This window comes from Pleurodeles waltl, chromosome 3_1, assembly GCF_031143425.1.
Source record: "Pleurodeles waltl isolate 20211129_DDA chromosome 3_1, aPleWal1.hap1.20221129, whole genome shotgun sequence".
In the NCBI taxonomy this organism is placed as follows: domain Eukaryota; kingdom Metazoa; phylum Chordata; class Amphibia; order Caudata; family Salamandridae; genus Pleurodeles; species Pleurodeles waltl.
The window spans coordinates 995,246,132-995,258,221 of record NC_090440.1 but is presented as its reverse complement, the minus strand read 5'-3'; the positions used below and the strand labels follow the sequence as shown (position 1 = coordinate 995,258,221).

Below are 12,090 nucleotides of genomic sequence, written 5' to 3'. Positions count from 1 at the left end.
ATATGCCTGCCAACCTATCAAGAATTGTGGGATCCTGCCTCTCACTGGTTTGCTGAGCTTCACTAAGTGCACACTAAAAAGGCTTGCCATGTGGGGCTCCATATTCTTCAGATTTCAGAATCGGTCTCAAAGGGCCAGTGGAAAGCTATTCTGGTTCAATTTTGAGGCAGAGTGTGAAGATAAGAATGCTGGGACAAATGGAGCCGGTCAACTGATTTTTCCCCCCCAAAGTGTGGCTAGCAGGGAACTGGACCAAACTTCTCCATGAAAGTGTAAGGATTCCGTGGCAGGGCCATCCTGGAGGGAAGATTAATCATTCTCTTGACTGCACAGTTAACCGTTCCCATAAGCCTCACCTGAATCATTTTGTGTCACATCTACATATCATATGAATTCAAAAGCTTAAGTATTAAACATTTACCTGAAAAAGGTGTGATGTTCGACACAGACCTTCCATAACTTCTTTGCTGCCTTGTAACTGGGTAGTTTAAATCCGATTGTACTTTCATACTGCTCCTGCTACAAAAGAAAAAAAAAAATCAGTAGTTATACTGCTGACAAGGGATGCTTAGTGGTATATGGTTTAAATCCTCTACTGAAATGGTAACAACACATTGTTTTATCATCCATCAGAATACTGGAGAAGGGACACTGGAGAATTTTAAAGTACCTGACCTTTCACCACTCAAATGGAAACAAGTCTCAACCATTTAAAGTAGGTGTCCATTTTTACAGAGCTTTACACATAAATAGTGATAGAAACCCATCTAGATCCCTTGTTGCATTTAATTTGAAATAAGGAAAAAAGAAAATACGTCTCTTCAGTCATTCCAAAAGCCAATAATTGTGACTGACAGGCCAATAGCTAAGAAGACTGGCAGTAGGAGGACTTAACAAGGCATAATACTTCCTTACGAAGCTTAAAGAGCGGCATACGTGCATGTGTTTGTACCACCTGCATTCATAGCATTTTCATATTAGTGTACAGTTGTAGTGTATATTATATAATATATTGCTACTTAGTGACACATCCCATCAAGCATTTAAAAGTGACATATCAATTACGTAAGTGTGAGAATATTCCAGTCGTAGTTTTATTTTTCACAAAACACAATAAATGTGGCTTAAAAGGTACACTGAGCAGAAATTAAGTTAGTAGAGATAAAAGACAAAGTTGTCAAAAAACTAATAACATAAAACTGGAGCCCTACTAATGATATATTCTCAGCCAGCTCAAAGGTACTTTTCATGGTGCTGTAGGCAATTTATTTGAGCGAAGACGAAGTGAAATATTTATTACAGTCTTATAGCCCACCACAGCAAACTATAGTGACCATTAAAGGCCCACCGCAGGGTTAAAGGCCTGAGCCCAAGGCGAGCGCCTTCAACAAGGGCGTGGGACTTTAATGCCGGTATAGCCCAGCTAAGGACGGCTATAAGACTATAAGAACATTCTGCCACTAGCGGGCAGAATTTTCTAATAAATAAAACAAAGGACTCACGGAACCCGCGAGGACTGAAATCCCCTCAGGCTCCGTGAGGCCTTAATTCACAGCAACAGCTGGAACACAAACACGGGAATGTTGGAGCTCTGGGCTTTTACTGGCCATTAGAAGCCAGGAGACTCCATTGTTTTCAATGGAGCTTCCAACATTCCAATGTTCTAATAACAATTTTTGTTTGTTTTCATTACACCACTGCATAATGACATACATCTTACGTATGGAATTAACTCACAGGACATATTTACACAATGGCAAATTAGAGTAGTTTATTTCGATAGATGATCATCCAAACAGGGTCCAAATCTTAATTGTACTACATCCTTTTTACACTATAGTTTACAAGAAGGTGAAAATATCATGTAAAATGTAACATTTCTAACCACATATTAATACAATATAGAGACTATGATACGCAGCACGATTCATCAATTACCCAGAACAAATAAAACGTTAAGTTTCCATTTTGAGGGAAACTGAAGCCAAGAAAAACATTCCCCTAACTGCTCCCTCAGTCAAGGAGCAGCACTTAAGAAGTTACTGACTGCAAAACTCATAAAATGGCTGCTTAACAACTTGGGATTACTATACAGGGAGTGCAGAATTATTAGGCAAATGAGTATTTTGACCACATCATCCTCTTTATGCATGTTGTCTTACTCCAAGCTGTATAGGCTCGAAAGCCTACTACCAATTAAGCATATTAGGTGATGTGCATCTCTGTAATGAGAAGGGGTGTGGTCTAATGACATCAACACCATATATCAGGTGTGCATAATTATTAGGCAACTTCCTTTCCTTTGGCAAAATGGGTCAAAAGAAGGACTTGACAGGCTCAGAAAAGTCAAAAATAGTGAGATATCTTGCAGAGGGATGCAGCACTCTTAAAATTGCAAAGCTTCTGAAGCGTGATCATCGAACAATCAAGCGTTTCATTCAAAATAGTCAACAGGGTCGCAAGAAGCGTGTGGAAAAACCAAGGTGCAAAATAACTGCCCATGAACTGAGAAAAGTCAAGCGTGCAGCTGCCACGATGCCACTTGCCACCAGTTTGGCCATATTTCAGAGCTGCAACATCACTGGAGTGCCCAAAAGCACAAGGTGTGCAATACTCAGAGACATGGCCAAGGTAAGAAAGGCTGAAAGACGACCACCACTGAACAAGACACACAAGCTGAAACGTCAAGACTGGGCCAATAAATATCTCAAGACTGATTTTTCTAAGGTTTTATGGACTGATGAAATGAGAGTGAGTCTTGATGGGCCAGATGGATGGGCCCGTGGCTGGATTGGTAAAGGGCAGAGAGCTCCAGTCCGACTCAGATGCCAGCAAGGTGGAGGTGGAGTACTGGTTTGGGCTGGTATCATCAAAGATGAGCTTGTGGGGCCTTTTCGGGTTGAGGATGGAGTCAAGCTCAACTCCCAGTCCTACTGCCAGTTCCTGGAAGACACCTTCTTCAAGCAGTGGTACAGGAAGAAGTCTGCATCCTTCAAGAAAAACATGATTTTCATGCAGGACAATGCTCCATCACACGCGTCCAAGTACTCCACAGCGTGGCTGGCAAGAAAGGGTATAAAAGAAGGAAATCTAATGACATGGCCTCCTTGTTCACCTGATCTGAACCCCATTGAGAACCTGTGGTCCATCATCAAATGTGAGATTTACAAGGAGGGAAAACAGTACACTTCTCTGAACAGTGTCTGGGAGGCTGTGGTTGCTGCTGCACGCAATGTTGATGGTGAACAGATCAAAACACTGACAGAATCCATGGATGGCAGGCTTTTGAGTGTCCTTGCAAAGAAAGGTGGCTATATTGGTCACTGATTTGTTTTTGTTTTGTTTTTGAATGTCAGAAATGTATATTTGTGAATGTTGAGATGTTATATTGGTTTCACTGGTAATAATAAATAATTGAAATGGGTATATATATTTTTTTTGTTAAGTTGCCTAATAATTATGCACAGTAATAGTCACCTGCACACACAGATATCCCCCTAACATAGCTAAAACTAAAAACAAACTAAAAACTACTTCCAAAAATATTCAGCTTTGATATTAATGAGTTTTTTGGGTTCATTGAGAACATGGTTGTTGTTCAATAATAAAATTAATCCTCAAAAATACAACTTGCCTAATAATTCTGCACTCCCTGTAAACTGGTTTGGGACCCAAAGTAGTCAATGCTGGTTGCAGGTACCTATTTCTCAGCGAGTTCTAATAGCCACTGAAAATGCAGACGTTCATACATGACTTAACAGGTGTCCAGGCTTGTAAAGGCGACAGAGGAGAGTTCAATTCAGAGGTTTTCCACTTCAGGCAGCATATCTCAGCTATCAGATCAAACCTGAAACTAACCAGTCACAGTGGTGGCTGCTGCCAGGAAGGAGTGGAGGGGGGAGGAGTGCAGCACACGGAGCGGGCGCAGTTAAAATAATTAATAAAAGACTTACCTGCCCCTCCACAATCTGCCGCTCCCGCCAGCCGCCTCGTCCCATGTGCTGCCCTCCCCAACTAATCTTGACGCTTCTATCATGTTGTTACACTGCATTAAAGAAGTACCACAATTGGCCTGAGTAGGCAGAAATGCTGTTCAGGGAGGGAGTAGGGCACTGTGCTTGGTCCCCACCTGGCTGTAAAATACAGATGGGTGTAGAGTTTCTAAGTGTGCATGTCAGTTTGGCCGGCCAGTCCAACTGACATGTGCACTTAGAAGTGCACATACCACTCATCCTCCACTTGAGGTTGATGAGGCTGGCCCCGACCTATGAAGGCGCAATAATAAAGGCATAATAAAGTGCTTTTATTATCCCTTCATTTTTCTGCTTTTCGTCAGTGTGGCGACACTCCTCCGCAATAGCGGAGGGGCCACCCCTGACTAGTTATGTCCTCTCGAAGCTGCAAATTACATAGTTAAAATAAGGTTTAACACGGGTATTGTGCATCAAAATAGTGTGCGCTTGTACTGAAGGCTTTGCAAGTCCCATAGTTTTGTGTTCTTTCAACACAAGAGTAAACCAAAGTCAAAATCTTTTGCGTGCCCCCTGATATGATTTCATCACGAGGATCGGTTAATATTCCCATTCCTATAGGTAGGACATGGATAATATATTAAGGCCATCCTTTGTATTATTGTGGGCATTCCCTGGCATATGATGGCAAGCCTTAGCATGTGGGTGTGATTCATTGGCATGTGAGGCAGATTCTGTTCATAATTAGCAATAGGGTTTTGAGTATTCAATGACCAAACGGGCTGATCTTAATACAAGGACAACCTTTTGTTTGGAGAAATTTTGTTTAATCACCGGACAACTGCATTTGGAGGCAAAATGTCTACTATCCAAAAATGAGACAACCATTACTACTTTTCTGTAACATACTTAAAAGCTGATTCATGCTGAGTTAAGGACACCGCCTCGTAGTGTTATTTCCCTGGTGGCAGAAGGCACTTGCTTCTGTGCCTCCTGGTGAAGACATTTCAGCATCTACAGTGAATGTTTTTAACATGCTACTGTGACTACTCTCTAAGGAAGAGCCTATATGACTGGTGTAAACGCACAGATATAAATGCTGTGTCTGAATCACTAACACCTCTACCATATATGAGCGGTATCTCTAGTTTCTGAGCATATGAGATTTGTCTAACGTAATAGAAAACTCTGATTGTGACATCTGCAATTCAATTTAATCTCGGTGGCTCTTTTCCTTGATTCACAGTAATCACATACAATCGATAATTCACAGGAAAGGAACAGAAAAGGTAAATACATTAAGAGGCATACGACATAATGAAGATGTTTTAAATATGTCATAACTGCATGTGCAACTGACAGACCTCTCAGACTCCAGAAAAGCACACACACAGGACTGCAAATCTGCTTTTGAATTTGCCAAGCTGGCGTGAAGCACAGAAAAGTGAAGAAAATCTCCATTTACTGCATGGTCACCCCATATTTTCTGCCTTTTGCTGAACCCTATATTTTTGCTGGTGTTAGAACTCTGGGCACTTTACCACTGCTAATAAGCAGCTTAAGTGCCTGTGCTCCCCTTTAAACACAGTTGAATTGGTATATTCTTAACTGGTTTATTTAACTTAACTATCCATTACTGCTATATGGTACAAAATACACCCAGGGCCCATTAGTTCTGTCACTAGAGGACTGCACCTATTGTACCATCCACTAGTGATAAAGTAAAACATGGCTATAGGCCTACCGTTGTAGCCTGGCTGTGGCGGCTTAAACTCTGCAATATGACGTGTCAAAACAAACCCTTTGGACAGGTCAAAACCTCCCATTTAATTATTAATAAGAAACCCCTATGTAGGCCCTGTAGTCCACAGCGCATCCTGCATAATATTTAAAAGTAGTATGTGCAGACATTTAATGTGGACATGTCCTTACAGTGACTAACACCCAAAAGTTGTATTTCGCAGTAGCAGGCCTACCTCTCCAATGTTGAAAACCAGAGGACAGCTTAAAATCCTAATACTGCAACTCAGGAATGGGACCAAATGGAAAAATGTTGAAAACTAGAGTACAGATTAAAATTATGATACTGCAACTCGGGAATGGGACCAACTAGAGAAATAATTAAACAACTATATTTGTTATTAAAATCCAAATTCAGACTGTGAATATATATTAAGGAAAAGTATCTTTTAGAAAGTTACCTTTTCCCTGATGCAACTCTTGGAGGCTACATTTACATTTTTCTCTCCCACGTCTGCCAACCAGTTATTGGCATTTCAATATGTGTGACAAAGGTCCAAAGAGCTTCCCAGGACCAAACAATAGGCTGACTGGAATGAGCAGAGATGACTACTTCGAACCTCAGATAAGATGTAGGAGAATGAGGGGGGCGGGGGGCATCCTTTTTGGCATTCTAGTTTCAAATCTTGCTTGAATGTAAAATTCTGCTTGAAAGGTCTTCTGGGTTTTTATATATAAACTGGGGGTGCACCATAAAGAAAGACAAGGATGCTAAAACAGTTCTTGTGTATCCACTGTTTGGTTGCTGTAGTATTTGCTTTGTCGGATAAGATTTGTGTCTCTAGGTTTTTACATACAACACTGGGGTCATACTTAAAAGGAATGCAAACAGGATGCCAAAACAATCCTTGTGTATCCACCGTCTGGTTCCTGAAAATCCTGCTTTGTTTTACCAAAAGTTTGTCCATGGGTTTTCTGGGGGAGGGGTGATCTATGGGTGTACTGGGGGTATAGCGACTGCTTTCAAATGGATTTTAGATTTAGATGTGAGTGGACACCAAGTTTACCATAGTATATTCCTAGTATACACCCTCAGCATCCAATTTTAATGTGGCCAAAGACTTTCACCATCTTGAGAATGGCCACAGTAAGTAGTTTGGCACTGGAGATTGTTAACCCATTGGTTATGGCATAACCAAGAGTGAGTCCCACACACTGGCTCATGCCAGACATAAGTGTGGCATTTCCAGGAACCTCCATTAGGAAGATCAGAAAAGGACTGAACTTGATGTCTGTAACCTTAGAATAGCAATGAAGACCAGGACCTGCTCTCTCTTGTGCCTAGGACAAAGACGTGGACTCCAACGGTCATCAGCAGACCTCCTGTTAAAGGTACAGAGATACACCAAGCTACAAGAGGCCTTTCCTGCAACTGCCCGTCTGAACAGTGGCAACTGGGCCTGGACTGCGCCCTACTGTGTGGCTTTTACCTGACACCCTGCGAGTCCTTAAATGCCTCCTCTGAGGGACTGGCAGGCTGTATATAGGGTAGTCTTGAGTGGACTGGCAGATTTAAAGGACTAAAGTCAGAAGTGACTAGGAGGAACTTGGTTGGTGTGTCTGAACTGTACTCCATCATGGTCAATGTTGAATTGCAATATAAGACCCAGTCTAGCATGATCACTATCATTGGCACTTTGTGCTTCTTGGTGCTATTTCTATTTAAAACTTCATATCTCTGGTTCCCCTTATTTGACTTTTCTCATTTTGGTCTCCTGTTGCCTATTACATTTTACTTTATGTTTCTAATTCAGTTTGGGATTTTTATTGTTTTCACATTTACATTGTATTACTCTTTTGCTGTTGTGGAAATGCTCTCTGCTCTGCACCATAGCTAAAAGGGTGATTGAGTTCAGGTTTAGTAACTTCAGTGGGTCACCCTGACAAGGGTTGTGATTATTCCTTGAGGTGGGTAGTCATCTACCCCAATTAATGCCATTTCTTACAGAGAGGTATTTTGTTATTGTGAAATACTCCTCTGTGCTCTTTTCTACTGACACTTGTGCATACTTTTCGCCTCCAACGGTATTCTCACAAGGCAGACTGCAATCATTCATACACTCAATTACTCACCTGTTGACTCATTCATGTACGCCTGCTTTTAAATGCACCCTTGGCTCATACTACTGTGATTCCTGCCATATGCTTCTCCCACCAGACACAGAGTACACTCTCACAAACTAAATCACTCTCTCCTAGATGCCCTGTATTCCTAAACTACAGAATAAAAGCTACTGTGGATTATGTGCATTATGTCCTTCCTCCATCATAGGCACACAGATGTGCACTAAACTCATTCTCTAGCTTTAGCAGTCCTTCTTGAAATCTTTTAAAGAAAAGGGCAGGGGTCTGCTGCCTCATCTTTCGCCCTCTCACAGACACACTACACTGCACATCACTCACTCTTCTCTGACACATTCAGCCTCCTCTGTTCGCTACCCTAAAATCCTGATGTTGATTGAGCAGAAGTCTGAATTCTACATCCATCCCAAGCCAACAAACTACACTGAGTAGCCTTGCATTGCACTCACATTTTAACCAATTACATCTCTTTCTCATTGATGCCCATGGGTCTGAAATACTGAAGTGAAAAAGAAAGCGGTCTGCACCCAGCATCATTGATTTTGAACAAAATTCCATGCCACCATTATGCCAAGAGAATAATAGATGGACAGGATCTGACACTTGCAGAGGAGCACGTCTCATCAACCCTCACACATCTGCCAACCCAGAAGTCTAAGTTCTTCTAAAAATGTAAGGGAGTGCACCTATTACCACATGCTCTAACTACTACCACCATCTTTCACCTCATGTTGCAGAGCTCACATGAATACACATGAATACAAGAGAAAACACTTGAAAATCTACTTTAAAACCATCGTATTAGCCAGCGCCATGTTGAATGATTGGCTGCCATCTTGGTTTATTACTGAACCAACGTTATACACAGCCCTTCTTGCTTCTGACATTCAGCCTCATTCGCATGTTTAGTACTTCTAAACTAGGATTCATAAATGTCCATCTCATTGTCTAGCAATTTACATTTCTTGTATCTTTTTCAAAGTCAGGAGAAAGCGGTGCACCTAATGTACTGAGCTTCACTTTTCATCTTGGGAACTCTCATTTGAAGCAATGCTGTCTCGTAGTTTATCGTTATCCTAATGAGTCTACTGGATTTGGGCGGCAGAATCAGCTGAACTGTTGGGAACTGAGTACAATCGCACACCATGTGGGACCTGTTGGTCCAATCTGGGTTTTTCAGCCAACTAGCAGTGCCTCATCTCCACCCGAGGGCGGGGGTGATTGTGGCAACCGGGTGCATGACAGAGAGGACTCTTCAGGGGAACCGTGGTTGATCAGATGTCATTCCTTTCTCTCAGGTACATCAGTCTCACACAGGCAAAAACAAATGGAAGCAAAGTATAGTTCAATAACGTTTATGAAGTAACTGCATGCTAGATAAAATGGCATGTATTGCAATAACTAGGATGATAAAACACGCTAAAAGCATAATGGTGACAAGAAGAATGAAACAGAAAAACAGTACCACCATACTGTCACTAGGAATAATATATAGATAATATCAATAATGACAAGTTAAAAGACTCTTGAGTTTGGGGTAAAAGGGGCAATTTAAAACATCAGCAATGGTGCCAATAAAACAGATTTCAAAACTCAGTGTGATTTTGAAAATTTGCCAATTATATCCGGGACAATTGAAGCCAGGAAATGTTCCACTTTGACAGGTGGTAAAAAGCCAGATCGTTTCGAAGGAAAACCAAGGAGCACTCATGTTCCAAAGCGTGCGCTCCAGCTGAGGCAGCAGCATTCAATGTTGGGCCCAATATGGAGTTAAGAGCCGCATAATCCACGAAGGTCAACTCATAGACAGCTTCCCATAGCAAACGCACCCTTAATGCGCATGTTTGGTAATGAGTCCGCAGCAAGAACATCAGCAGATCAGCGTCCAATGAAAGCAAGTGCTGCTGAGAAAGACAAACTTTCAGTGCACAAGTGAAAAGGCACCAAATGCATCGAAATACAGGCTGCACACAATCGAAAAACGGTCTAAACAGAGATCAGTCGCATTCCAGTTCTTCCAGGAGTGGTGTCTCCCAAATACTGCATCATGCATTCACAACACGGTTGCGCTGGTGGAAGTGCATTCAGTCCTCCTTGTTGTGAAGGGACAGCCATTGCGCAGAAAAAATGGCAACAGCAGAATGCCACTTAGTATAGCCAAAGTAATCGGAAATCCCCCGAAAACACAGAGTGAATGGTAGAAGGTATTAAGCCAAATATAGAGGGAAAAGGTGTGAATGAAACAAGAGCCAGCAGCCTTAAAGAAATGCGTGACCCCAGTAGTACTCGACGAGCTAAATATTCGTCCCACGAGTTCACAAAAGTGTCTTGGAAAGTTTGTACTTAAAAAGGACTGAATATCTGCAGATGCCCTCACAACTTCAAGCTCATAGGTCTCGTGTGCAGATGTAGGTGCCCCATGTTTCTGAAACAATAAAGCCTCGAGTCTGCTCAACTTGTCAAAATTCATATCTGAAATAGCAATACAAGGCCAAATCTCTGCTACTTCCCTTTGTTGTGTAGAGGGGAAAAGGACATTCCCGCAACAGGTGACAATTTGGGAGACCAAAACGATATAAGCCATTCCCGTTCACATTCCATACAACTCTCATTGTTAAGGAGCCCATATCTTCTATTTGAGAGCACCTGGAACAAAGGTCTAATCAAGGGGACTGGAACTCCCTTCAGATAAGCAAGCCAAGTTCGCTGTGGAGGCATTAAATGCCCGTGCAAAGACAGCTGCTTCCAAACCATCGAATGGCTCAGAGAAGTCTTGCATTCACTGCCGCTAAGAAAGACCTCTTTCATGCCACTGAAACGTTTGTACGAAAAGGGAAGCTCCCACACCTGGTGTATATAACTATCTCCTAGCCTTTCATATCTGCCTACTGGAAGATGTGTCAAGCAGGATGTGAAATGAAGTGTGGAAATAGGCAGATTAATAACCTTGTGTATTAGCCATTCAGCAGATGGTATTTCACCCACAGTAAAGGGCAAGTTTTCTAATTTCTCAATGTTTAGCATGACATAAGTTGCTTCCTTTTTAGCCATTATTTGATGTTGTTGTGTTAAATTAAATGTTGAAAATATGTCCCTTGTGCTAACGTGTTGCCAGGAAACACTGCTTGCTTTCAATGTTTGTAGTGTACAACCTAACTGCATAATGGACCTTAGTTGACTCTGTCCATGGTGTAAAGATGATATGTCACTTTGTAATATGTCTGTTGCAGAAGAAGCAATGTTATTTAAAGTGTATATCCGGTCGGACAAGGTGTTAATCCTCGTGGTTACGATATAACGCCGGTCCCTGCATCACTGCCCAATCAATGGCGTGAATTTCTTTGAGCTTTCTGGGAACAAGGGGTGAGAAAGACTGGTCAATAATCTCTTCCCCATAAGGGTGATTACGGACAAATTGTCATGGCCAATCCTTCTCTGCCAACACAATATCATGAATGGTAACAACGTGATCCCAAAAGATGGCGTCAATTGTGCACTTAATGTCTCTTTCTAACTGTATAGCTACTTTATACACCCTATCAGGTGTGGAGACATGCATGTAAACAGTCTCCACTTGTAAGAAGTCATCAGTTGCTTTCACCTCCAGATGCTCTTGAAGATCCCGGCAAACTATTGTGACCTCTGCTGCACTGTCTTAGCAGTGCTAGTGCCCACTTCCTGTTCTTTAGTAAAGCTCTCTTTCTGAGTGGCATGTCATATTGCAACTGCTGGCACTTTTTTAATTGGGGTTTTTGTTGGGGACGTTTCTCTTCTTTCTTAACAGAAACTTCAGACAAGTGATGTGAGTCCATTTTGGGTTTCATGTACTCTGTTCGCTGCTCTGACCACCCACCTCTCTCAATGCCTTTTTCCGGTGAGTCCTGAAAGGAATGAGATTGGCTTGTATATTGACATCTGTCACAGGTTTTAATATCATCTCTAGTTCTAAGATTATAGTGGTTTTGAGGGTTCTCCGAATGCGGAGATTCTCCCCCTTCTTTTTTTAGGTGTTTGTTGTTTTTTATCCCAGCGTTTTCTATAACCTCCTGGTGATTGCTTGGTAGAATCTTTATTAGAGTGACCCTGTAATTGTGGTTTAATGGGTCTGGCCCCAGACTATCTCAACCAATACTAGAGTAGGTCTCCGCAATAATCTTTGGCAGCTCACGTTCTTGATCCTGTGCAGGAACTTCCCAGTGCCACATACCCACTGCTAGTGCAGCTGCCTCCCCTTTGA

General features: G+C 41.9%; 1 protein-coding gene across 14 annotated transcripts in view; it reads right to left on the bottom strand.

Annotated features, from left to right (window-relative positions):
- The window catches only part of EPB41 (erythrocyte membrane protein band 4.1), a 698,787-nt gene that overhangs the window by 262,590 nt on the left and 424,107 nt on the right, over positions 1 to 12,090 (bottom strand). For all 14 annotated transcript variants that reach the window (XM_069224160.1, XM_069224170.1, XM_069224159.1 and 11 more), the window contains one exon: positions 422 to 519. In XM_069224160.1, coding sequence (XP_069080261.1) covers positions 422 to 519 — 98 coding nt within the window. The remainder of the gene's footprint in view (positions 1 to 421; positions 520 to 12,090) is intronic.